General features: G+C 36.9%; 1 protein-coding gene across 3 annotated transcripts in view; it reads left to right on the plus strand.

Annotated features, from left to right (window-relative positions):
• The window catches only part of PLXDC2 (plexin domain containing 2), a 401,646-nt gene that overhangs the window by 269,443 nt on the left and 104,698 nt on the right, over positions 1-27,505 (plus strand). For all 3 annotated transcript variants that reach the window (XM_087825356.1, XM_016224708.2, XM_016224709.2), the window contains 2 exons: positions 4,696-4,814; positions 17,581-17,680. In XM_087825356.1, coding sequence (XP_087681482.1) covers positions 4,696-4,814; positions 17,581-17,680 — 219 coding nt within the window. The remainder of the gene's footprint in view (positions 1-4,695; positions 4,815-17,580; positions 17,681-27,505) is intronic.

Raw genomic sequence — 27,505 nt, forward strand, 5'->3', positions numbered from 1 at the left:
CAGCCTCCAGGTGCTTTGATTCTTTGCCTGATTTGCTTCAGGACCCAAGGCTTGGAAAAGCAGTTCTAGGTGTGCATTATCTTGGTCCTGTCTAAACACACCCAGCCTCAGCAGAGGGAATCACAAGCTATGGAGCACAAAAAGCTTCAAATAGGGTACTCAAAGCCAATCACAAACAGTGTCTCTGACACTGGCCTACACCAGAGGCCATCCAAAAGACTGGAAGTCCTAGCAGATCTACATAATACATAGAAACAAATTCAAAAAGGCAATCAAAATGAGGAGACAAAAAACAATCTCTAAATGAAAGAACAAAAGAATTCTCTAGAAGAAGAGCTAAATGAAATGGAGATAAGCAATCTATCTGATATAGAGTTCATAATACTGATCATAAGGATGCTAAACAGCATGAGAAAAGAAATGGAAACTATGAAGGATATTAAGAATGAAATAGAGAAAAAAAAACATTGGAAGGAAGGAATAGACAGCAAGTAGGGGAAGCTGAGGATTGGATCAGAGAATTAGAAGACAGGGTAGAAAAAATCAAGTCAGAGAACAAAAAGACAAGACAATTAAAAAACAAGAGGACTGCCTAAGGGAGCTGCGAAACAACGTGAAATGTAACAATATTTGCATCATAAGAGTTCCAGAAAATGTAGAGAGTAAGCAAGGGTTACCGAACCTGTTTGAAGAAATAATAGCAGAAAACTTCCCTAATCTGGTGAAGGAAAAACTCACACACGTTCAAGTTCAGGAGGCAGGGAGAAAAGCAATCTGTTACCTACAAAAGTGCTCCCATGCTGCTGTCAGCTGGCTTCTTATCAGAAACTATAAGCCAGAAGGGAATGGCATGAAGTATTCAAGGTAATGCAAAACAAGAATCTGAACCCAAGACCACTCTTTCCAGCAAGGCTTTCTTTCAAGGTAAATGGTGAAATAAAGAGCATTCCAGACAAAAAAAGGCTAAAGGAGTTTACCACCACCAAACCAGCATTGCAAGAAATGTTAAAGGGACTGCTGTATTAAGAAGTTGAAATGGAGATAATGAGAAACATAGGCATAAAGAAATAAAATGGCAATAAATAACTACCTACCAATAATAACCGTAAATATAAATGAATTAAATGCTCCAATAAAAAGACATAGGGTAGCTGAATGGATAAGAAAACAAGACCCAGATATATACTGTCTACAAGAGACTCACCTCAGAACAAAAGACTCGCATGGGCTGAAAAAACCCCCCACAAACTTCTGGAGGACTTTAAAGGAGAGATCAACAGCAACACAGTCATAGTAGAGGACTTGAAAGCCCCACTGACTTTATTGGGTAGATCTTCCAGACAAGAAATCAACAAGGAAACAGTGACTCTAAGTGACACACTAGATCAGATGGATTTAATTGACATTTACAGAACATTTCACCCCAAAGCCTGTAGAATATGCATTCTCGTCAAGTACACATGGAACATTCTCAAAGATATACCACATGGTAGAACACAAAACAAGTCTCTACAAGTTCAAGACAATTGAAACCATATCAAGCATCTTCTCAGACATTTACACCATAGAATACTATGCAGCTGTAAATAAGAATCCCTTACCCTATGAGACAGCATGGTGGGACCTGGAGAGTATTATGCTAAGAGAAATAAGCCAGTCAGACAAAGGCAAGTATCACCTGATCTTACTCATATGTGTAATCTAATGAATAAAATAAACTGATGATCACAATAGATCTAGAGATATAGAAACATGGAACAGAATAATGAATATCAGAGGGAAGGCAGGGGTAGGTGGGTGGGTAGGGAGACATTAACCTAAGAACTTATGTGCATATATGCATAGCCCATGGACACAGACAATAGTGTGGTGAAGGCCTGGAGAGGAGTAGAGGATGGATGGGATCAATGGGGGAAAAAGAGGAACATTTGTAATATTTTCAACAATAAATACAATTTTTTTTTAAAAAAGCCACCACTTCCAGTCTTGTCAGAGTGGTCTTGTATAGGAGATAAATGTCATCAATCAGCCAGGCAGAAGCTCCTACTTGTCTTCAAACCCTTGTGATTGTCCAAGACATCATCTTTGTTCTCAGTAATTGTTCTAAGACCCATTAGTGTCCTAAAGGGGAAGACCATGGTCAGCATCTAGGTGCAGGCTGGTTTGTTGCTGGACCCTCAGGCAGCAGCTAGGGGAGTATGCAGCCAAACCTCATCTAGGGAGAAACTGGGGGACAGGCATTTTTGCCTGCTCCCTCTGCACTGGGTCTGGGAATTTAATCATGGGAGTGCTATTGCACCCATTTTGAAACTTTTTCTTTGTTTGCTATAGTCTCTAATTTGTAAATGCAAGCCCTGTTGACTATCAGAGCAAGGTGGTTTAGGTGCCCAAACTTCAATGGCAGCCATAAAATTTGGGGCTCTACGTGTATATTGGCAACTTGGTTTTGTTGCTGGAGTCAGCTAGTGGGAGAAAGTGGAGCAAGTGTCCACCAACTCTTTCTGGATGTGGACTGCATAGCATTCAGCACCTAGGTGAATACTAATTAGATGCTGGACCCTCACACAGTAGCTTATAAAATATGCAGTCACAGCCCTTAAAAGAAAAAAAAAGATGGGCATTTTACCTGCTCTCTCTCTGCTGAATCCTGGGGGGATAGCCATGGCAAGTGCACAAGGACAAACTTCTTTGTCTGCTACAGGCCCGTGGAACTCATGCGTGCAAATCCCATTGTCTGTCACAACTGGGCAATCTGGGGACCTGTCCCTCAGGTGGTGCCACAAAAACTGGGTGCCAGACTTGTGTGTAAGCTTCTTCCAGGGAGATGCTAGTGACCTTGTTTTATTGTTGGAGTAAGCCAAAGGGAGGAGGCAGGGGAAGTGCCCACTGGCCCTTTTGGGCTCTAGAGAGGATCATGGTCAACACTTAGATATGTGCAGCTTCAATGTCGATATTTTTTCAGTCCCCCAATGCATAACAGTCACTCAGCTGGTTTCTGGATTTCTCTTAGAGGAAATTGCTTTGTGTGTAGCTATACATTTAGTGTGTCCATGGGAGGAGGGAAGTCAGGAGCCTCCTCTGTTGCCATCTTTGTCAATAGCTCTTAGCATTAAGTTATGCTCAAAAGCACAGTAAAGACACTGTTCTGTTCTGCATGGTCATCTGGTCCAGGGGTTAACTAGGGAACAGTCAGATGGAAGAAATGCATTGAGTGAGGTATGTGGGAAGGGGTGTGGAGTTTCCATGCGCTCTCTGGGCACCACTCTCCCAGTACCTAGACATGCTCACTAACCCAGAAGCTCTCTGTCATACAAAGAAGCTGTCTGTCATGGGCTCCTGATTTTTTTTTTTTTCTTTTTAAATCAGATATTTACGTACTTGGAAGACAGGTTTTGCTCTTTTAGTTCTGTGAGTGTCATTTTCTGTATAACATTTTTTTGGCAACATGATTTTTTAACCAAACAGAAAAATCCAGTACTTAGAGCTAAACAAAAGTGTTTGCTGTTCATTTGTTTTCTTTAAAAAAAAAAAAGGAGGGGGCGGCAATGTCAGTTAAAACAAATATATGAATTCTCAGTTGTGGCTATTAAACCGTGTTTCAGTTTATATCTCATGTTAATGGTTTTATGGTAAACACTGGTAGATTGACTAATTAGAACATGATATATAGCACTGACGATTTTTCTCAGTGTACTTCAAGGAGGCTTCAGAAATCGCAGCCTGGGGCCCTTTAAGCTACCTTGCAGCCTCCTTGAAACACAACAAAGACAGACATGCAGGCTTTGTGAATCAAAGAAGAATATTTCCATTCATGTTAAAAGAAGTTCTTCATCATGGAAGAGTATAATTCTAACTATGGAAGAGACATTTTTAGGTCTTTTATAAGCGATTCTAGCTTTCCTGAGTGTGTTCCTCTCTCTCAGCATTTTGTTAATGTATTTGAAATTCATTCAGATCACTTGGGCTGCGTTTTGAAAGTGGCTCATGGAAATTTAAGCAGACAGTATCCATTAACGTTAATTGACTTCCTAAGGCAAAATCCCCTCATACTGGGCTCAGTATTAACCACAGTATGAGGTTGGATTTTCCCAAATATTTAGAGAATACTCAATTCTTTCACAATATTCCAAATGCTATTTTTTAAAACTGGAAAATATTTATTTTATTCTTCTCTCTTACTCTCACCATTGTTTTAACAGCAGATATTATGGTCTTTTACCCTTAAGTTCCATTACAGTCAAAGAATAAAGTGTTGACATTTTACTTAAAGAGATACAGTGAATATTTTAAATAATTCAACAATGAAAATAAATCAGTATTTCTTAGCAAGCTGCAGTCATGCTGAAGTTTTAGTCTTACAGGTAATGAACAAAATCCAAGTTGTGGAATAATACTCAGAAACTGAACTCAATTTAGATATCATAAGTGTCTTCAGCATCATCTCCAATATCATCAAACTGGATTTCATCATCCGCTCCAGGACCAAATGGATCTGTTTAGTTGGTTTTAGCATGTTCTGAAGCTCACTACATGCCAGATGCTATTTCAATAACAGAATTCCAATGAATCATATAAAATTTAAGTAGCACAACTACTGAGTTTGAAGGCTAGATTTATGTTTATGTGAAGGCTCCCGCCAGAATTGATTGATATGTTTATCTCATCGTATTTCTTTTGTTCTGATGGGGTTTCTAGGCACAGCACTTGTTGTCCAGTGGGACCACGTACATCTCCAGGATAATTACAACCTGGGAAGCTTCACATTCCAGGCAACCCTTCTCATAGATGGACGCATCATCTTTGGATACAAAGAAGTAAGTAATGTATTGAAGATTTCTTTCACCCTTGACTTTGACTTCTATCTATTCTTTCCTTCAAATGTCAAGAAAGAGACACTGTATAGTCATGAACCTCAAATCATTTCCTCACCTCATGGTTTGTTTTCCTTAATAAAAAAATATATATATGTTTTTAATCTACTGGATAGCACTGATTGTTAATTCTTTGGCTTTTTTTGTTGTATTATATCATTGGCATTATGATCCATGAATTTTATAAAATTATTGAATAATTATATTTTAGTGATATAATAAAATAACTCTAAGAAAAAATATTTTCAATTTGGAATACAATAGTTCGTATATATTTGTTTGTTTTTGCCTTGTCAATTTCTGTCACTTTTTTTGTTCTATCTCCACCAGTATCCGTAAACATGAAAACACGTATGGCTCAATGACCCCAATATAGAAAGCGTTCCAGAACCGCCTTTTGCCAATGGTTATTGTAAGCTGACAGGGAAGATTAATTAGAGATCTAAGTGACAGAAAGAACAAAGGAATGTAAACTTATGATTTGTTTCATTTTACCAAATTGACAAAGTAAACAGTGGAAACTTACTAAATTGTAGCCTTAAATTTAAGGAATGTCTAAATTAGAATAATAGCATGTTTGGTTTAAAACTTTATTGACAATGTAATTAAGGTCTATTAGACAACCTAAACTTTTGGGGAAGAAAACAAAGACTGTAAGAATAAAGTTCCAGGAACAACAGATGTGGTGTTTTAGGCAGTCAGTATACAGGAGAGAATTTAGGACAATGTGGATTGACATGGGCATTATTAACCCATGGATTGATGGGTATTTATAATGATACAGGCTCAATATCCTATTTTCAATTAAAGGTTATTTTCCATTAGGAAAGGAATCCCTGGCTATTAAGAGAGTGTTGACAATTTTAAAAGGATTCACTTTGGTCAAGTCTTATGAAATTTATATTTTCTATAAAGTGGAGAATAGTCGTATTTCAATTAAATAAGCCAACTTTTGGAAATTTCATAACTGGGCTAGATGTTTCTACTCCTTGGAAGAATACTTGCACGTGGAATTAATCATTTGCATGGGGCAATAATATAAATAGATTATAGTATAGGGTTTGTTCGTCTTGGTGCTTCTTTATCCAGAGCTTTGTTTTGATAGCATAACCCACCATATTCTTATCTCACTCCCTGGAAACTGAGGAAATATCACTCCAAGGGACTTACTCAAGTTTTTGTTATAATCTGGTGTGCTGCTGGGACTGCAGAGCGATGTTATGAAATGTGAGTTTTCAACAGTTTTAACCAACAGTGGTAAAGTTTCTGGAAAGATGCAGGGTCAGTAAGTCTAGAGTCTTAAACCTCACTAACTGTATGTAGCCTTTGTCAAAACAAAGGTTTTTGTTCTTACTGTGGTCTCTCTCTCTAGTCTTTATTATCAAAACTGCCATCTTCATTTACACTGTTCTCAGTGGGTACCTGGCACTTCCTATTCCCTCTTTACAGTGGATTTAGTATTTTTAAATGTTTATTTTATTCAAAGACAAAAAAATTTATGGTTTTTCTGTTTTGGCATAGGGAATATTAAGCTAATAGGCAATGTTAACACTTTTTTGATACATTCAGACTATTTTCCAGTTGAACATCAGTCCTTCAGCACTCAGAGTTCTAAATAAATCACTACATTACTGTCTGACTCCCTGTTTTTTCTCTCCTGGTTAGAAAGTAGTTTCTTATTTCCTGTTCTACCTCTTTTTCCCCCTTTCAGTTGTCATGCATTTTATTTTGCAGAGGCAAATTTCTGTTTGTAAAATTTGCCACAATGAAAGTACTGTGCATTTGGAGTGAGAGCTAGATGTTCTTGGCACTTTTAGAAAAATATATTTATGATCATGATAGTATAAACTAGTTGTTCACATAATGTACGATCTTTGACAGAATGTGTCACATACATTGTAGTTTTCAGTTCTTCAGCAATACCCTATATTCTTAATGTTCTTAGCCTTCACAAAGGCAGGGGCACATAGGTGTTTAATAAATGTGCCTGGATTAATTATGGAATTAGATCGTGCACAATTAGCTTTATTTTGTAGCTAAGGGCACTGAGTCAGAAAGGTTAAATGACATCTTGAGGTTGCAGAGCTAGTTGAGGGCAAATCCAGGACTAAAGGCCTTAATTTGGTGACCCCAAGAGACCTCAACAGTTTTTCCCCAAGGCAATTATGTGTAACAATTCACAAGTATATCTTTCATTTGCTTTTTCAATAAATATTTGTTAATATTTGGTATTTAATAATCTTTGTATCTGATTCTAATATATTACACAATTTTAATCCCACAAAATCAGAAGTCTTCCCATTTAAATTCCAGAGCTAACAAAATCATGAGAATATACAAATACAAAAAGTATAATTTTGTGTTCCTGTCCAAGTTAAACTTACAAAACCAAAATTATAGATAGGGAGTAATTGCACTTCTTTCTGCAATAATTTACTTCTGGCTGGTAATGCCAGCTTTGTTTTATTTTATTATATTTTATGTAAAAAATTTTGATTTATGCATAAACTACCAATAAAGAATGGTTAAACTGTTGAGTAAAATTAGTAATGCATTAAAAAAAATTTATTGAAACAAATTTTATTTTATTACTCTCAAACGATTTATTCCAGTAGCTAATTGTTTCCCTTAGTAACTCTGGGTATACCCACAGTAACCATTCCAATGATCTCCAGTTCTGTCATGTTTTATATATTGTCCTTTCTCCAACATAAGTTTTACAGTGCAAACTAGATAATCACCAATAAATTCGAAAATACATCTGCACTTCTTGTAACAATCTTGCTTGTAATGGAATTGAGATAGGAAAATACTCCTGCTTTCTAAAATGAGTGGTTGGATATTTGTTCGTAGCATCCAGTGTCCCTTCATCGAAGTCCCAGTGTGCTCCTGACCATACTGGTGAGAGAAATAATGGAGGCACAGATTCCTTTACATAACTCTCTCTCCTGGGGTTGTAGCTCTGTATTATTCAACCAAATACATGAAATTCTGTTTTAAGTTATAGACCTTTGTTGTTACACAGCTGCTTATTTTAGTTAACTTCAAAATTATAGTTTACTTAGAATGAACCCAAAGCCAAAAAAACTTATCATCTTTTTAAAATGTCCTCTCAAAAAATCAACTCTTTACTTTAATGCACTTTTTAATTTCAGGCAATCCATTTATTTCTTTTGCATAAATTTACCTCGTGAAATTAACCATCTTGTCATCTGTTTCCTTAAATATATTAATAACAGTTCTTTTTTAAGTTGTGGCTAATAACTAATCTAATATCTAGATTTCTTATGGGTCTGTTTCTGTCATGTGTTTTTGTTTGTTTCTCTGTAGGTTTTTATTCATGACTCGTGTCTCCCTGCCTTAGGTAATTTTTGATCAAATGCTGGGCATTGTTTACAAAAGACTAAAGAGATACTGTGAAATTGTAGATGATGTTTTCTTCCTCCAGAGAGGGTTTAGTATTTTTTGTTTGGCAGTGGATGGAACAGATTAAGACTGTGCAGTGCTAAGCTCATTCAGAGTTGAGCATCAGTGCTTGTAGAGACTGGCCTATTTCTGATTAGCCCCAACTCTTAGAGTTTAGTCCTTCAGGACTCTCCACTTAATGCCTGGGTACTTACAATGGACCTTTGGCCTTAGCGGCCCTGAACTCTTGTATTTTCTTCAACTCCATGAGACTGCCCGAAGTTCTGTTCAGCTTCTCAGTCTCTAAACCTGGCTTATGAATTGTCAAATGTTTTGTTGGAAAGGTGATGTTGGGTTCAATTTATAATTTCCTTTCTCTGAAATGGTGGCTTTTCAAGTCCTTGCTCTTTGTTTTTTTGTCTGTTTTGTTTTTTTATATATCTTTATTGATTTCAGAGAGAGGAAGGGAGAGAGAGAGAGAGAAACATCAATGATGCAAGAGTTGTAATTGATCGACTGCCTCCTGCATGCCCCTGACTAGGGATCGAACCCACAACCCAGGCATATGCCCTGACTGAGAATTGAACCGCGATCTTCTGGATCCTAGGTTGATGCTCAAATGCTGACCCATGCCCAGCTGGGCTAGTCCTTGCTCTTTGATAGGCACCTGATGCCTTCAACAGATGCTTTTCCCATGTTATTAATCTTTCCTGCTTGGTCTCTGTAGTAGAAATAGTCGTATACAAGTTTGTCTGCCGTAACCAGAAGTCCTATTCACTTTTAATAACAGCCTCCAAATTTGATAAATCTGGCATTTATTGAGCTCTTCATATATACCAGGTAGTTAAGTGCTTAAAATTTATGTCATATAATTCTCACAGAAACCAAGAGGTAGTTACTTTTATAACTTACAGAACAGGGACCTGAAACACCCAGAGAGGTTAAGTAACTTTCCCAAAATTATGAAACAAAGATTCCTTTGAGGGAGTATAACCCCAGAGCACATAGGACTAACCAGTGTACCATACTGCCTCCCGAAAAACTTCCTTTTGAAGAAATGACTGAACTGCTTCATTGATATCATCAGCAGTCTTTCCTGGTTAGTTATTATTTCTTTATTGTTGAGAGTATTACAGATGTCCCTCCTTTTTTCTCTCCATTATCACTTCCACCCTATTGTCTGTGTCCTCAGCAACTTGAGAGCATGGGGTGAGAATGGTTTGCCTTCCACAATATTTATCTTATTTATTTTATGAAATTTATAAGAGGAAAAAAAGTTGTACATAGGTAAAAAAAATAATAAAAGCATGCATTCTTTCTTAGGTAAATAGAGTTTGGAAAATTGAATTCCCATTATTCTGTTAATAACTATCTATGTCTCTGGAACCCAGATTCTTTATGTTATTTTAAGTTGTCATTGAATAGTGATGACTGCTTGATTACAAGAAATATAGACCTGAAAATTTTCATCCATTCATTTAACAAGGACACTACCTATTCAATTTTCCCCCAAAAAAACATTAGAAATATGAAATCAAATTTATTATAGTCCTTGATGCTGTCTATCTTAGTATACCCTCATAATTTATAAGTTATATTTTCTCTGCCTTGTTTCATCTCCTATTATATTTTTAATTCATTGTTATTTTAGATACAAACTAGAGAAGAATATGGTTCATTTTCTATCTTTTCCAAATTTGGTATTTTTTCCCCCACCCCATGGGAAGAACAGGGTGGTCATCGGTTTCAGACAATGCAATTTAAAAAATGTTATGTAATCTTTCTATGTGGTGACTGTGGGAAATCAGATAATATAGTCCCCACCTGCGAGCCTATTCTATGCATTTTCTTGGTTGAATAGCTTACTGTCTCCTTCAGCAGCAAATTTTAGAGGTTGGTTCCATGGAACTTTATTGTTTATTAGGTAAAATCACTTTTTAATTATTCTACCATTTAAGTATTTAAACCTAATGTTCCTTAGTGTAACATTTACTGTTTCTATGGAAGAATGCATAGTTAATAAATGAACATTGCCAATTCGTTGTAGTTTTAAATAGCATCCTTAATGCAGTTTTTGAAGACTACTTCTCTTATTTAAACTGTAACGACCCTTCATTCGTGGTAAACACCTTGAAAGTATAAAAAGGTGAACACTTGCTGAGCCTGTAAAATTTATGGAAAAATATAATTCAAAGGAGTAAGAGAAAGCCAAAAAGACCTGAACAGTGAAACAATTGCCATAAGATATGAAGTAGTTTACCTTCTGTCTGTTGCTGTAAGTCTGAGAACGTTTGCATATGTTAATATAATATATATGCATCCAAGAAACGTTATAGTTCTGCAAGTAGAAATATATATCTATTTATATTTACATATATATTTTATTTAAATTAAATCTATTTAGTAAATGTATAATACAAGATTGAGAAAACCCAGAAGACATAAAACGCTGATTATTAACTCTCGAGAAATAATTTTAAGGAACATGTAGACACAGATGATTTTATATCATAGCACATCCCTGTATTTTAAATACATAAAGTATAAAATCGTATCTATATGACTTTACTTAGGCTCTAATTCATTAAGATGTATTTTATTTTTTCGTTATTTCACACGTAAAGTTCCAAATGTTTTCATTTCTTTTTCCTTTCCATATTGTAAAAAAATGACAAATTTGGCCCTTTTATCTTTATAATATTTCAATAGCAAATGCTGTCGGGGGGGGGGGGGAGCCAGGTAGAGGAATCAATAACCTAGAAAAAATAATTCCAGAGCTAGAATATTTGTCGTAATGCGGGCCCTGCCACTATCTTGTTATATTGCCCTTGGGCAAAGCACTTGCTCCCTCTGGGTGCACTGTCTCCTCCCTGCCTCCCTCTGTTTACCCTGAGGTGTCACTGAGAGGTCTGTCTCCCAAGGTGCTCTTGCCCAGATCAGGCCACACGCAGTCTTCCTGTTCTGATGCTTCATGACCGAAGAGCTGCTTTATTCCTGAGGTAAAGACCTCTACATTTGTGTCCCCCCAGGCCCACGGTGCAGAGATTCCTAGTTCCCTTTCTTTTCTCTTAGTGTTTTCTTCCCAAGCCAAGTTTAGACAAGCTCCCTTTTCGAGCTAACATTTCAGATAAAGTGCCTGCCACAGTTCTCACTCTCCAGCAGAGTTGCACTGGCCTCCTCAGGCGTGGCACCTGCCTCGCTGTCATCTGTATATGAAGCTCCAGCTCAAGTTTGTCACTTCTGTGGTGGGCAACCTTTAGGTCAGAGGTCACACTGGTGTGTTTATAAAATGGATATGTTGCCAACATTTAAATATTTGAAGGTTTCAAATAAATATATAGATTTGCATTTTTCCCTGAGAAATCAGAAGCCTTGAATCACTGGTTACTCAGGGTGTGCTCCCACCAGTTTCTCCCTCACCAACTTCTTCTTTCTTATGCCAGGCCAGCACTAGCTTCTGTAGAGATTAATTTTGAAATTCCTCTTTTAAGGTAGGGCTGTCTTTACTTATCAACTTTGTGCTATTACTTATCTCCTGTAGATTTTCTGTAGTGAGTGATTGTGGAGATGGGGCAGGAGGGATGTTAAGAATGAATCTCAGCATAGGGCTCTCCTTTGCTTTCATGCCATCAAGTGCATTACTCAATACCTGGCCCGTGAAAGAGTTCAGTGATCGTGAACTAAAAATGGATTAAAATAATTGTGTGAAATGTTAATGACATACAGTAAAGCAAATGGATTTTTATATTGTCAAATTTAATCAGAAGCCTTTCTAGTCAAATGTAGCTTTTAGACAACTAAGCGCTAACACTCTGGACTTTATGTGTTGTTTTGATAATAATAAAAGAGAGTGTGGCCCTAGCCGATTTGGCTTAGTGGTTGGAGCGTTGGCCCATAGACTGAAGGGTCTCAGGTTCGATTCCAACCAGGGGCACATACCTCAGTTGCAGGCTCAATCCCTGGCGCTGGTCAGGGCACGTGCAGGAGGCAACCAGTCGATGTGTCTCTCTCACATCGATGTTTCTCTCTCTCCTCTCCCCCTGTCACTCTCTCTGAAAAGCAATGGAAAGAATATCCTCGGGTGAAGATTAACAAAAAAAAACGAGAGAGAGCATGACTTTGTAAAGTTGGATACCCTACTGAGTAATGCAGAAGCCAGATCAGACATTTAAGGAAGGTAGGAGGTTAAGGGTTGAATGCAGGTGAGAAAGGGTAAAACAGTAAGCTTTGGGTTAAAACATATATATATGAATGTATGTCTATGGCAATTAGACACCATACTGCTGATCAGCGAGTGAAGAAAAAGAGTGAGTGGACAAAAGTGAGCTTAGAGTAATTCTTTTCTGGTAGGCATATGATTCGTACTTTGGCGCACATGCTATACAATCAAACACTTGCTGAGATGCTGTTCTGCTCATTAGAGAGCTAGCTGGGTCCATAATGGAAACAAATGAATGTTTTGGCGAGGTCTGCAGGGCAGAACAGACAGGAAAATAAAACCCCATTACCTCTGGCTGAAGCAGCTCGCTGTTGCCTCCCTGTTTTAGAGACAGATGTGAAAGTTCTCATTTTAGGAATTGCGTTGGGCCCTTGTTTCCTGGTGAATGATACCACAGTGTAGGAAAAGGAGAAGCTCTTGACTCTGAATCTTCCTCCAAAAGACTCCTAGTATCCCTCGTGCCTTAATGCTGTCTAGTTACTGCAACTCTTTTCTGCATCTATGTTTAATTTGTTTCACTAATATCATTTACAGAAAAACTTATGCTTATTTAAATAATAAATGTGTCTATGTCTTATTAAGTGGGATAAAAATCAACATAACGTAAAAACAAAGTTTATAAATGCTGTGTAAGCCAAAATGCAGGCATATTTTAACTGGCATTAATGCTTCTTTTCTGTGTCTATCCTGTGGATGAATGTGGTTGTAAAACTCATGCTCAGAAATTTATGATTCACTACAAATCATACAGAGGCCGAGTAAAAATTTAGCTTTGCCTTAATCATAAAAGGCAACTATTATAGGTATATGAAAATAATGAAGCTACATTTATTTTTTTACAAAAGCTTATGTAGTTAAGAGTGTATAATTTCACATTGTTTCCTAACATCCCCAGGAACTAACTTAAGGGACATACGTTTTCCAGATAAATATAAATTTGTAGAAAGGATAAAAAATTGCTTCTCATAAGCAGAGTTTTTAGAGTTTTCGAACTTGGCCTTCATCCTTGGCCACGGCTTCTCTGGCGGTGTACTTTAAATCCCTGTACACTCACAGTTCTCCAAAGAATAGGTGATTGTGACAATATGGCAGACCCCTTCTAGTGCGAATTTTGTTCAATATCAGAGAATTTATTTATACACACTCATGCAATTGCTCTGTTGATATTAATCAAAAGGCAGCTCATTTTAAATGTGGTTTTAACAGAATTCCTGGTTCATCTTAGCGGCCTGTAATAGGCTGGCCTGCAAACCTGCGGACTGGTCTGACTGGCTCACAGTGCTGCTGACACAGCTCAGCTACCTGGCTGCAGGGAGTGAATGAGTGATCCTTTCTCAGCAAAACCCCATGCCTTTGATATTTGGAAGTAAAAAGATTACAGTCTAAGAAGGCAGAGTGGAAATGATATGACAATATCAGGTGGAGACAGGCAGACATGTTTCTGAAAGAAATCTATGAGAAAGCCTGGAGTTATTTATCTCTTCCTCATTAATCTTTTATGACATTAGACATTTAATTCAATTGATGAAAGCGGTTTTTGCAAAACCTGATATGTAATTATTTTGTAAAAGGCCTGGGTGGCTTCTAGGAAAATATGGGGAATCGAAAGCTTCTTACTCATTTTAATATTTAATCAGGATAAAATACCACAGTTTTAGAAAGCCTAGGCTCTTATTCATGAACTCTATAAAATTTTAAAGAAAAGCTTTTGAAGGCAGGGATCTTGCCATAATGCTATCTTCCCTTTCCAACCCTCTCCTGCTAGTCTTCTCCGTCTCAGAGAGGTTCAGCACTCCTCGGAGCTGCACGGGTTCTTCCCCGCACACCCAGAGCCCCCATTCTCATGGCCTGCAGGGTGAATAAACCTAGTGCACATGTGGCCGTCCTGATGAAAAGCGTGACTCCAGTTTTCCCACTAGTAAGACCAGAAGTCTTGGTGGCACTGTTGACTCTACCCTTTCTCTCACTGTCCTTATTAAATTTGTGGCATGTCCTCATAGCAATACCTTCACAATTCATCCAGAATTCATCTTCCTGTTCTATTTCACCTCCCACACTTACACCCTAGTGCAGTCCAAGCAACCCATCTCTTTCCTGGACACCTGGGATGCTGTCCTAACTCTTTTTCTATTTCCCTTTGGCCCTACACTCTTGATCTCACAGCAGCCAGTGGGATCTTTTTCACATGGAAAGGTATGTCCTTCCTCTGTTCAAATCCCTCTAAAATCTTCCCCATATGGCCTGGAATAAAACCTCAAGTCTTTGCCAAAGCTTGCAGGGAATACATGCTCCCCATGACTTGCCACCACCACCTCCCACCTTCTTTGACACCTTTATTTGCTCCTGCTCCAATGATCACCTTTGAATTCCTTAAAGACAGCAAAAGCAATTCAGTCAAGGCCGCATAACACACCACCCCAAAATGTAGTGATTTAAAACAACTGCATTTCCTCTTTCTCACAAGATACCTATGGATCAACTCAGTGTTGCCACTAATCTGGGTTGGACTCTGCTGATCTCAACAGGGCTCACGCACGTGTCAGGTGGATGGGCACAGGGCTGGCTGGTGGAGGGTGATCTCTGTTGGAACGAGAGTCAGTCACCACGTGTCTCTCGTAGACCTTCAGCAGACCGGCAGGGGACATTCTCGTGGCAGTGGCAGGGGACCGAGAAAGGAGGTGGAAATGTGCAAGCCCTTTTTCGAGGTTCCTTTTTGCTTTGCATTTGTCATTATCTTTCGCTGTACAGAGCCCTGAGTGAGAGTGGAAGGCGACAACCAAGAGAAAGGCAGACAGTGTGGCTACAGGAGGCCACTGATGGAGCCCAGCACTGCAGTCAGTCCACCGCAGGCAAAAAGCACCAGAGGAGAGTGTTTGATTTCAAGATAAAATATAAAAAAGGCAGTGAAAGGAAGGAAAGAGGTGGAAAAACCGAGATCAAATGAAAGATGCTAGGTCAGGGAAAAGCTAAGGGAGAGTGATAGAAAAAGCAGAATGGAAGACTAAAGAGATGGGAAAGCTGCTGTGCGAGGAGCTGTGCAGCAGCCAAGACGTGCGACCTGAAGAACAAACTCTGTGAATATGATGAATATAATATTTGTAATAACATAATAGGATTTTTCAATTGGCAGCAATAAAAACTCACATTCTGCTTTGAGTTTGGGGGGGAAAAAGACTTGATTTGGGGTGGTGAACAGACAATACAGTATACAGATGATGCATTATAGAAATGTACACCTGAAACCTATGTAATTTTATTAACCAATGCTACCCCAATACATTCAATTAAAAATAAATAATAATAAAGAGAAAGTGATTTGAAAAGAAAGAATGGAAGGAAGGAAGACAGGGAGGGAGGGATGGGGGGGGATGAGAGAGGAAATAATTATCACAGAATTATCTGGTAAAATACTTCACACCTGGCAGAGGAAACCTGCAGTCATAGATGTTGGGGAGTGAAAGCAAGTGACAAATGCCAGTAGCAAAGCTTTTATACTTACTTCTAGACAGGCATCTATTAATAATACTACTGTTTAAAAAAGAATTATGACTTTGTCTTGTTAGGATATACAAAATATAACCTGAATTGGGACTTTTTTCCTATACTTTCTCTATCCTTTTGTCTTTTCATCTTTAACTCTAAGTCTGTCTTAAATATAATTACATTTACATTAGTACTCCTCCACATGGAATATAAAACTGAGGAACAGTATAATGCCCCTTAAGAAAAGGGATTTATATATTGATACTGAATATAACTTAGTAAATAACTAAATAAAGTAATCAGAGTTTCATTTAGTAAATGAACTCTTAGGAACAGAAATTGTGGTTTTGTTTTGTTTGTTTTATTTTTGTTGTTCGAATATCAGAATAATTTTTAATGCTGGTTAAGAACTGGACATACTGATGTAAAATTGGCATATAACATTGTTTGAGAGAGGACTAATTTAGTACAGAAAGGGAAAATGTCATCTTCCATATATGTGTTTCAAGATAATTTCAGAAACATTAACATTTCCTCTTAATTGGTCAATTTCAACAAAATAAACCTTTTAAATTTTATGATGTCATGGGCAAAAAGAAGTAGAACAGCTCTTATTATATCTTCTCTCCAATTTATTTTTTCCCTTATTGCTATGCAGTTTTTTAAGGTTTATGCAACAGTATCTGATCTAATATTTTCTTTAATGAATTACTCACAGATGGCCCACAACCTATTTATCCTACTTAAAGATTTTTTGGTGCATTTATTTTTCTCTTTTTGTCTCTTGTCCCTTTATTTATTGAAGATGGTTTCATTCCCATTTTTATTTCTATAAAAATGATAATAAAGATAGTAACTCTTCTAAGTCTAGAAAAAAAAAAGACTTCAATAGTTTTCTCATTCATAACTTCTGTATTATGTTTTGTGTATTCTCACTGTGTCCTAATTTTTTAGACTGTAAATATTAGGAATGTCTGTCTTATTCAGATTTGAGTTCCAGTGAGGTTCAAATTTAGGAAGTGTGCCCTTGAGATGACCCATAGTAATTCATGTTCTTCATATGAGTTTCAACCAGAATGGTAAAGTTCCACATCCTTTAACAATATCCAAATATCACTGTGTAGTAATCAACAATAATATTGTTAAATACGTATTTAGCATTGCATTTATTTGTCTTCTCTAGGTTTTATATCTATAAGGCCACTTGTAAACAAGGGTTTTTTTAAAAAACTGTGAAAATAAATCTATAATTAAGTCCTTTAGGAAAACAGGGCAAGAAGAATTTCTATCCTTGAAAGCATAGCCAGCGCTAAAGGCATTTATGGTGCACCTATATGTGTGACAAGTTTGCATTGTCCAGCATCCATTAGATTCCCTGAGAATCTATTGTTTTCATCAAGTAGACCACTGTAGGACCCGAACTCTCTTGTCACTTTAACCCATCAATTAGCACTAAATGGATGTGATTTTAGATACCGTATGTATTTCTTCCCTAATATTCATCATTCTCTCTCTAGTTCTTCATCTCCATCACCTGATTTTATCCATTAAACAAGATGAAATGAATATCTAACATATAGCAATCTGCCTTTTCTTTTTCAGATTCCTGTCTTGGTCACACAGATAAGTTCCACCAATCACCCAGTGAAAGTGGGGCTGTCTGACGCCTTTGTCGTTGTCCACAGGATTCAACAAATTCCCAGTATGTAGAAGAAGGGTAATTGCAAAGCCTGAGGCTGCTGTGGGGGTAAATGTAAAGGAAATGATCTGGGCAGATGTTAACTCTTTGAACAACAGAATCACTTAGATAAGTGCTGCTTGTTAGTTATATTGTTTGTTTTATAACTTTTACTGAGGTTTTCTCTCTCTGTTACTCTTGAACTAATCATTTAGGTAAAGTAAAATTAAATAGCCAAAGCAAGTGTGTGTATTTTGGATTCTTTGGGATGGTTAGTTTGGTTGTGCAGGCATATTTCTTTTCTTAATAAGAAGAACATAAAAGAGAGACAGATTATTTGACTAATAGGTGTAGGACTTTTTTGTTTGTTTAGTTTAAATACTTTTATCAGCAAACAAGAAGCTCTGTGCCAATTTATGTTTAACATGTTTATATAAAACAGCTTGAGAGTCTAAAGGAAGGTGAAAGAAAAAGTATAAATTTAGGTAAATAAAATTGTTGATGGAATTATACCTACTAGAGATGATACGTATTTTCTCTTTTAAATTGGTTTTGCCTATCTAGTCTATTTTGCATTTAGTAGAATAAAAACATATATGCTATTTTGGGCAGCTGTTCATCATATTAGAAATTCAAAATGTAAGTGCTGTTTGTAGGAGCCTGATCACATAACTAGCTATGGCTTGAAAGCTTGTTTTTTAAACATCCTCTGTTTCAAGACTAGTCCTCAGGGATGCTTGGGTATGTTCATACTAAAAGTAGTTGTCTGTTCACTCATGTCCTAGACGTGCTTATATAAAACAAGAGGTGATAATACAGTTCATCTCAAGATTAGGTCATTTTTTCCCCTTTTGTTCAAAGTTCCTTCCCTTTTATTTTATAATAGCTATAGACTATCACATGCATCTACGCTGTTTGGTCTTGACTTGAGCTAAGTCTCTTTAATTATGCCGTATCTCACATATACAAAGTAAGTGGCGTGGAATTCGGTTTTCCACAGCAGTGGATTGGCTGGAAACATGGGGTTTATTTGACGACTGCGGTTAGAGTGCCATTCCTGTGTGGCAGCTCTGCGTGGGGAGGAGCATGCGGCGAGGCAGTTTCTCGTGTGAGTGCAGAGCTCGTAGGAGGTGGTGTTCAAAGGAACTGTCAAGTCAAGGCAGATTTTCCAGAAACAACATTGTACTGCGAACAAAGCAAGCATGTACTAGTACATGTAGGCAACAGGCAGGCATTGGAACAGTTCTCTTAACTAAGAAGCTAGCCCTGGAAAGCCAGCCCTGACTCCTCTTGGAGGAGAAATGCTCTCACATTCCTTCTTCCAGAGGGGCTAAGTCATGCACAGCCTGGCAGTTATTACACAAGGAAAAGGAAGCGCTCGTTTTAGTTTATTTGTGGTTTCTTTTCACCCCAGAAAGAATTTTTTATTTGCAGCTTCCTCAGAAGGCATCTTAGTCCACACGAATGTTCTGATCTATTATTTTTTAGAGAAAAAGACCTTCCAAAGTACAAAAGAATTTTTTTACAGTTTTAATACCTTAAATATTCAAATTTGTGTGAAACTTAGATATGATAAAATTGTACTTAAATAAATTATTAAATTGTCCCCAAATTCCTTGTTATATTGTAATAGGGTAACCATTATGTTTTGGGGGAATATATCCTTTCCAAATACAAATGTTATTAAATAAATTGGCAAAATTCATGAATTTCGAGAACAGATTATGTCTAAAGTTTGGGACTCAGCATTTATCTGAAAAACTCACTCAAGCTTTGAGTTCAGAGAAAAGCTTCTCTCGCAAGCTGATCTTGGAGCAACATTCACATTTTGTTGACTTCACTGAGAAAATTAGCCAGAAAAAGAATGAAAGTTCTGAGTTTCTAATCCACTTATACCTGCAGCTAGATGGGACCGTATTTCAGTAAAAATACGGGAATAGATGTGCTCTACTTAAAAATCTTTTGAGAAACATAAAAAACTTAAATCTCCTTTGAAATCTGTTCCCACATTTATAAAGTGTAACAGTGTCTGTTACACGAGCTTCTGTATAAGGGGAGAGATACGGTTGCATTGTAGTCTCAGATTAAAAAAAAATAAATAGCGTACTTATCTCCACCAGAGATTAGGCTAACCCAAGATTAGCATAATACAAGTTATGCAAGTATTATTTTTCCTGAGAAAATAATTCCTAGAGATCTGTTTATTCAGAGTTTAGATAAATATTTAAGTCCTTTTCAAAATTCTGTTCCCTTACTTAGCAGCCTTGTTATTGGGAGTCATCCTCAAAGGGAATTGAAATTGTTCATCTCTATTACCCCTTTTTCTTCTCTGAGTGAATTTAGGGAAAAACTGGTCATTATCCTAAGTAATAGGCGGTTTCATTTCTTCTGTGTTCCATGGTGCATTACATAGGACCTGGTTCTCATAAGATCCATTTTCTGTTCTTTTACTCATTTTGGTCACATGGGGTATAGAGCATAGATCCTTGGCTTAATCTAGCCATGGCAACATGGGAACGCGAGCTACAACCTTGAGACAGTTTTTTCCCAGTGGGACCACAGTTGTTATACCATTTTAATCAGATTTGGTGAAGGTTTGGTAAAGCATTCACAAATCTATAAGGCAATAATTTATTTATTATGAAGATTTTTCCCCCACACCTTTGTCCTAACATCAAGCTTCCAAATGATAAATGATTTCAATGTAACTTCCAAGCATAATTTATTAAGGTAGCCGTTATCTTTCCAAAGAGGTCAGGTGATCTGATAGTTTAAAATATCAAAGGGAATTCAGGCATTGTTAGTAAATTAGTAAGGAGTTCTGAGGTTACAAGGGAAATTCCTTTGCTCCTTTAAAAAAATGAAAAATGTCTATGGTGAAATTAACCCTTATATTTAAAAAATAAAATAAAAGATAAAATTTCATTAAAAGTCCAGAAAACATAAGGAACATTGTCAGTGTGGATACTGGTCATGAAACCTTAAGCATTTCATTTAATTTCTATAACATTCTTTAGATACAAAATGAAATGTGTAAACAGCATGCAGTACCTGGCACAAAGTAAGCACTATATTTGTACTTATACCTGTTGACATTCATCATAATCAACATTATTACTCTAAAAAGACAGTGATGCTAAGATGACCACACCCAGGCCAAGGGCTCCTTGAGTGGGTCCACAGGGGATTTCCACTAAAAAGCACCTGAACTCCCTCTCAGTGAAACTCATTCTTTCTATGACACCTTTTGTTTTTTTGCCTTGTTGTCTGTCTGTGTGTACACATCTCTGCATTACCTTGTTTTTCATAAACTGTTCTGTAGAACTTTAGAGAGAAAGAACCACAGAGATCAGCTGATTGGTTATCCACAGGTACAGATATGAAAAACAGGTCTACGTGCAATGACATTGGTTATTCCTCACAAATATGTGAGTGTAAAAACATACTTGTGATTTTAAGCATGGTGCATGTTAAATTCAGAGGAATTTGTAAAATAAAACACAAAGAAGAAATTTTAAATTGCTTATAAATCTGCTACTGCAAAAGATAACCATCAATGCTCCTGCATATCTGCACCCATCTTCTGTTTATAGTACACACACACATTAAGAAAACTGGCACTGTGCTATAAATGTTTTTGCTAACTGTGATTCTCGTTATTCATACAACCCTTTTTTTTTTTTCTGCACTGCTAAGTCCCTGTCTAAAATGTGGTCATTAATAGCTGCAACAAATTCCTTTCTTTCATAATTTATGTAATCTGTCTCAGCACTGGTTTCCCATGTAGGTTGTTTTTTGTATTAATTACCAGTAAAACAGTGCTGGACATCCATGTTTTTAAATTTTTACACATATATGCTTCTTAAAAATGAATACGTAACTCCACCAAAAATCCATTAGAAACAATAAACAAATACACTAAGATTGCAGGATACAAAATCAATGTACAAAAATCCACTGCTTTCCTATATACTAACAACAAAACTCAACCAAGTAATTCATTTTGCAATTGCAACCAAAAGAATAAAATACTTAGGAATAAACTTAACAAAAGGTGTGAAAGATCTATATACAGAAAATTACAAAGCATTATTAAAAGAGATTGAAAAATACATAACAAAATGGAAAGATACTTCACATTCTTCATGTATTGGAAGAATCAACATAGTTAAAATGGCCATATTACCCAAAGCAATATACAGATTTAATGCAATGTCATCAAAATCCCAATGTCATTTTTTAAAGAAACAGAACAAAAAAATCATCACATTTAAATGGAACCACAAAAAACCCCTAATAGCCAAAGCACTCCTAAGAAAAAAGAGTGAAGCCAGAGGTACCACACTATCTGACTTCAAATTATACTACAGAACTATGATAAAACAGCATGCATTGGCAGAAAAACAAACACAAAGATCAATGGAAAAGAACTGAGAGCCCAGAAATAAAACCACATGTATGTAGGCAAATAATTTTTGACAAAGGAGCCAGAAACACAATGGAGAAAAAATAATCTCTTCAACAAATGGTGCTGAGATCCTTGAAAAGCCACATGTAAAAGAATGAGACTAGATTACATTTTGTCCTCATGTACAAAAAATTAATTCAAAATGGATCAAAGACCTAAATATAAGATCTGAAACGATAAATTACATAGAAGAAAATAGTACTAAGCTTATAGACCTTGGTTGTAGAGAACATTTTATGAATTTGACCCCAAAGGCAAGGGAAGTAAAAGCAAAAATAAATGAATGGGATGATATCAAGCTAAAGGACTTCTGCACAGCAAAAAAAACTGACAAGAAAACAAAAAGACAACCAACCTGATATTTTCAAGCAACAGCTCCCCCAAGGGGTTAATATCCAATTATATAAAGAACTCATAAAGCTCAACACCAAACAACAAACAATCCTATTAAAAAATGGTCAGAGGACCTGACCAGACACATCTCCCAAGAAGACATACGAACAGCCAACAGATACATGAAAAGATGGTCAACTTGACTAGCTATTAGGGAAATGCACATCAAACTACAATGATACCAGCTCACAATATCAGAATGGCTGTTATCAACAGGACAGTTAGTAACAAGTGTTGGAGAGAAAAGGGAACCCTCATTCACTGCTGGAGGGAATGTAAACCCATACAGCCACTATGGAAAACAGTATGGTGGTTTCTCAAAAATTGAAGAATAGAGTTACTGCATGACCCAGCAATCCCTCTTCTGGGTAAATACCTGAAATACTCAAAGAAAATATATTCTCAAAGATATATGCCCCCCTATGTTCATTATGAACAGTAGCCAAGACATGGAGACCAAAGTGTCCTTCGATAGAGGACTGGATAAAGATGATGTGGTACATACATACTATGGAATATACTCGGCCATAAGAAAAGACAAAATACTGCCATTTTCAACAGTATGGATGGACCTTGAGAATATTGTGCTAAGTTAAATAAGTTAGAAAAAATTAAGAACCATATGATTTCACTTATATGTAGGATATAAAACTGAAACTCACGGGCCCAGACAACAGTGTGGTGGTTACCAGGGGGAAGGGGGTGGCTGGTGGTGGAGAGGGGTGGAGGGGGCCTAATACATGGAGACGAAAGATGGTTTGACTTTGGGTGTTGGGCACCCAGTGCAATAAACAAATATGTATCATAGAAATGTACACTTGAAGCTTATATGATCTTATTAACCAGTGTCACCGAAATTTAATTTTAAAAAGAGTATATAGCGATTGAATGTCAATGGTTTTTTATGTACTTTGACAAATTGCTTTCTATAAATATTGTATTAATTTACTCCCTGACCAGGATTATATTAGAGCCCATTTCCTTAAATGCTATATCAGACACGGTTATAATTTTTAAACTTTGCAAATTTGCTAAGCAGAACATGATATTTCATTGTTTCTCTACTATTCCTTTGATTACTGGAAAGTTTTAACATTGTCATATATTCATAGAGCATGTGCATCTTCCATAATTTTTATTAAACAGCACTATTAACTACTTTCTCAGCCTTTGCTCATGTTCCTTCAGTTCCTTTTACACAGCGTGCAGTGTGCGGAGGTCTTCCTGGATAAATGTGCAGTTCTCGCTAGTACCGTTCATACCTGTTTGTTTCTCTGTCTTCCGATGTAACCTTTTGAATTTCAATCTTAATCTCTTAGGAACTGACCTTCCCCATCATCAGGCCTCACTTTTTCTTCACCCTCTGAACTTAATGAGCATCAGATTTTTAGCAAGAAACTGAGAAAATCCACTCATACCTTTGTGGTTCTTTGAATTGGAAACCTAAGGTTATATCATTTTAGTAATGTGAAAGTTACTTTAGTACACAGATGCACAATCCTTGTACTACACCAATCCGGAAAGCAGCTAACCTAATTTGAAATGGTTCTACTACAATCCCTCACTACTCCATTTTATTCCTCTCACCAGCAGTACATTATCTGGATCTTTCTTAAACATTAATCCCTTTCTCACCAGCATCTGCTATTTTATTCATTTTATTTATCTTTATTGTTGAAAAATTACACATATCCCCCTTTCCCCCCCACTACCCCCTTAATACCCCCCACACCCAGGCCTTCTCCACACTGTAGTCTGTGTCTATGAGTTATGCACTTATGCGTATAAGTTTTTTGGTTAATCTCTCCCAACCAACCCACCCACCCCCGCTTTCCCACCATCAGTCTGTTCTATGCTTCTATGTCTCCAAATCTGTTTTATTCATCAGTTTATTTTGTTCATTAGATTCTACACAGGAGTGAGATCATGTGGTACTTGTTTTTCTTTGAATGGCTTATTTCTCTTAGGATAATACTCTCCATGTCCCTCTACGTTGTCCCAAAGGGTAAGAGATCCTTCTTCTTTATAGCTGCATAGTATTCCATGGTGTAAGTGCCTCACAGCTTTTCTATCCACTCATTTTGGGCTGTTTCCAGATCCTAGCTATTGTAAATTGTGCTGCTATGAATATAGGAGTGCATATATTCTTTATGATTGTTGTTTCGGGTTTCGTAGGATATAGTCCTAGAAATGGGATCACCGGGTCAAATGACCCAGTTTCATATTTAATTATTTGAGGAAATTCCATAGTTTTCCATAGTGGCTGCGCCAGTCTGCATTCCCACCAGCAGTGCACTAGGGCGCCCTTTTCTCCACACCCTCACCAGCACTTGTTGTTTATTGATTTGTTGATGGCAGATATTCTGACAGGTGTGAATTGATACATCATTGCCCTTTTAATTTGTATCTCTCAGATGATTAGTGACTTTGAGCATTTTTTCCTGTCTCTTGGCCATCTGTATGTCCACTTTGGAGAAGTGTCTATTGAGGTCCTTAGCCCATTTTTTTAACCGGATTGTTTGCCTTCCTTTGTGAAGTCATATGAGTTCCTTATATATTTTGGATATTTTGATGTTTATTTTGCTGTGCAGCAGTAATTTATTTTGATGTAGTCTTATTTTTTTTATTTTCCCCTTTGTTTCCCTTGCCCCAGGAGATTATCAACAAACATATTGCCATGAGAAATGTCTGAGATTTTGCTGCCTATGGTTTCTTCTAGGCTTTATATGGTTTCACAACTTACATTTAAGTCTTTCATCCAATTTGAATTTATTCTTGTGTATGGTATAAATGGGTGGTCTACTTTCATCTTTTTGCATGTACCTGTCTAATTTTCCCAGCACCACTTATTGAAGAAACTGTCTTTACTCCATTGTATGCTCTTGCCTCCTTTGTCAAATATTAACTGAGCATCATGGCTTGGGTTGATTTCTCGGTTCTCTGTTCTGTTCCACTGATCTATATGTCTGTTCTTGTGCCGATACCAGCCTGTTTTGATTACAGTGGCTTCATAGTATTTTGATCCACCAACTTTGTTCTTCTTTCTCAAGACCGCTGCAACACTACTGGGTCTTTTTTGGTTCCACGTAAGTTCTGGCAGTATTTGTTCTAGATCTATGAAATATGTCATTGGTATTTTAATAGGGATTGTATTGAATCTATAGGTTGCTTTGGGTAGTATGGACATTTTAATGATGTGGATTATTCCAATCCATGAACATGATATATTCTTCAACCTGTTTATATCTTGCTCTATCTCTTTTCAACACCCTGTAGTTTTCCAAATATAAGCCTTTTACTTTCTTGGTTAAGCGTATTCCTAAGTATCTTAATTTTTGTGTTGCAGTGGTAAATGGGATTGTTTCTTTAGTTTCTCTTTCTGAGAATTCATTATTGGTGTGTAAATATGCCATTGATGTCTGGGTGTTAATTTTGTATTTTGCTACATTGCTGAATGGTGGAGTCCATTCTGCTACATTTTGGTGGAGTCTTTTTGTGCAATATCATGTCATCTGTGAATAATGGCAGTTTTACTTCCTCCTTTCCAATTTGAATGCCTTTTATGCTTTCTTCTTATCTGATCACTGTGGCTAGGACTTCCAGTACTATGTTGAATAAGAGTGGTGAAAGTGAACATCCCTGTCTTGTTCCTGTTCTTAGGGGAAATTATTTTAGTTTCTGCCTATTGAGTATGATGTTGGCTGTAAGCTTGTCATATATGGCCTTTATTATGATGAGGTATGATCCCTCTAGTCCCACGTTGCTGAGCATTTTTATCAAAACTGAGTGCTAGATTTTTTTTAAATGATTTTTCTGTGTCTATTGATATGATTATGTGATTTTTGCCTTCCAATTTGTTTATGTGATGTATCACACTTATTGATTTGAGAATATTGTACCAGCCTTGCATCCCTGGGATAAAGGGTTTAGACCCCAGAGTTCTCAGTGAGAAGCCCCCACAGCTGAGATATCCCTGTGGAACTTCAGTTGCTGCCTGGGAGATCCCCACCAACCCTCTCGCACCTCCACCCTTCCCACCAGTCTCTCTCCACCTTACATCTTTGCTTATAAGGGTTCTGTTCTGCTAGTCTTCAGTTGATTATTCAGGATGGCTTTACTATATTTTAGTTGTAATTCCAATTTGGTCCTGGGAGAATGTCAGTGTACATTCCATTTAATCCACTGCCATCTTCAAATTGATGGGGTCTATTTTAAATTTTTTGACACTCTTCATGCTACTATGTGCTTTTTCTTTGTTGGTTATTATTTTTCCCAGCTCAATAAGAAACATTAGCATTTTTTAAACTGACACTGACAACTAATTTGCAAAGCAAACATACTTTTTAAATATTTAGAGGCTCAGTGAACTCTTTGAGTAACACTATATACAGTTTGCCATGCATGGGCTCTATGTAAGGTTACAAACCAGCAGTTTTCCAAAGAACATGACCAAAATTATATTTACAGACTGGAAAAAAAAATTCATCAAAACAAAAATATAGATTTCCTTTTTACCATGTAAAATGTCTTAAGCTTTCATTCCCAAAAATACAAAAATAATAAAAATAATAGCATAGACCAGTAAGTACAGTTAAGTAGAACCTTCTATGCTGATGAAATCATCTAAACTGAACTGTCCAGTGTGGTCTCACTATGTGGCTGCTGTGTCCTTTTTTTTTTAAAACAATATGTCAATGACAATTTCCTAGTTTTGATATTTTGTTTACCTTTTTCTTTTTCTTTTTTTGTTAATTTATTTTTATTGTTGAAAGTGTTACAGATGTCTTCCTTTTTCCCCACTGATCCCCTCCACCGCCAGGCCTTCCCCATACCAATGTGTGTCCATAGGTTATGCACATAAGCATATAAGTTCTTTGATTAATCTCGCCCCACCCACTCTCTCGCCCCTGCTTTCCCTTTGAGATTTATCAGTCTGTTCCATGCTTCTATGTCTCTGGATCTATTTTATTCAACAGTTTGTTTTGTTC

This window comes from Miniopterus natalensis, chromosome 1 (genome assembly GCF_054644295.1).
Source record: "Miniopterus natalensis isolate mMinNat1 chromosome 1, mMinNat1.hap1, whole genome shotgun sequence".
NCBI classification, from domain to species: domain Eukaryota; kingdom Metazoa; phylum Chordata; class Mammalia; order Chiroptera; family Miniopteridae; genus Miniopterus; species Miniopterus natalensis.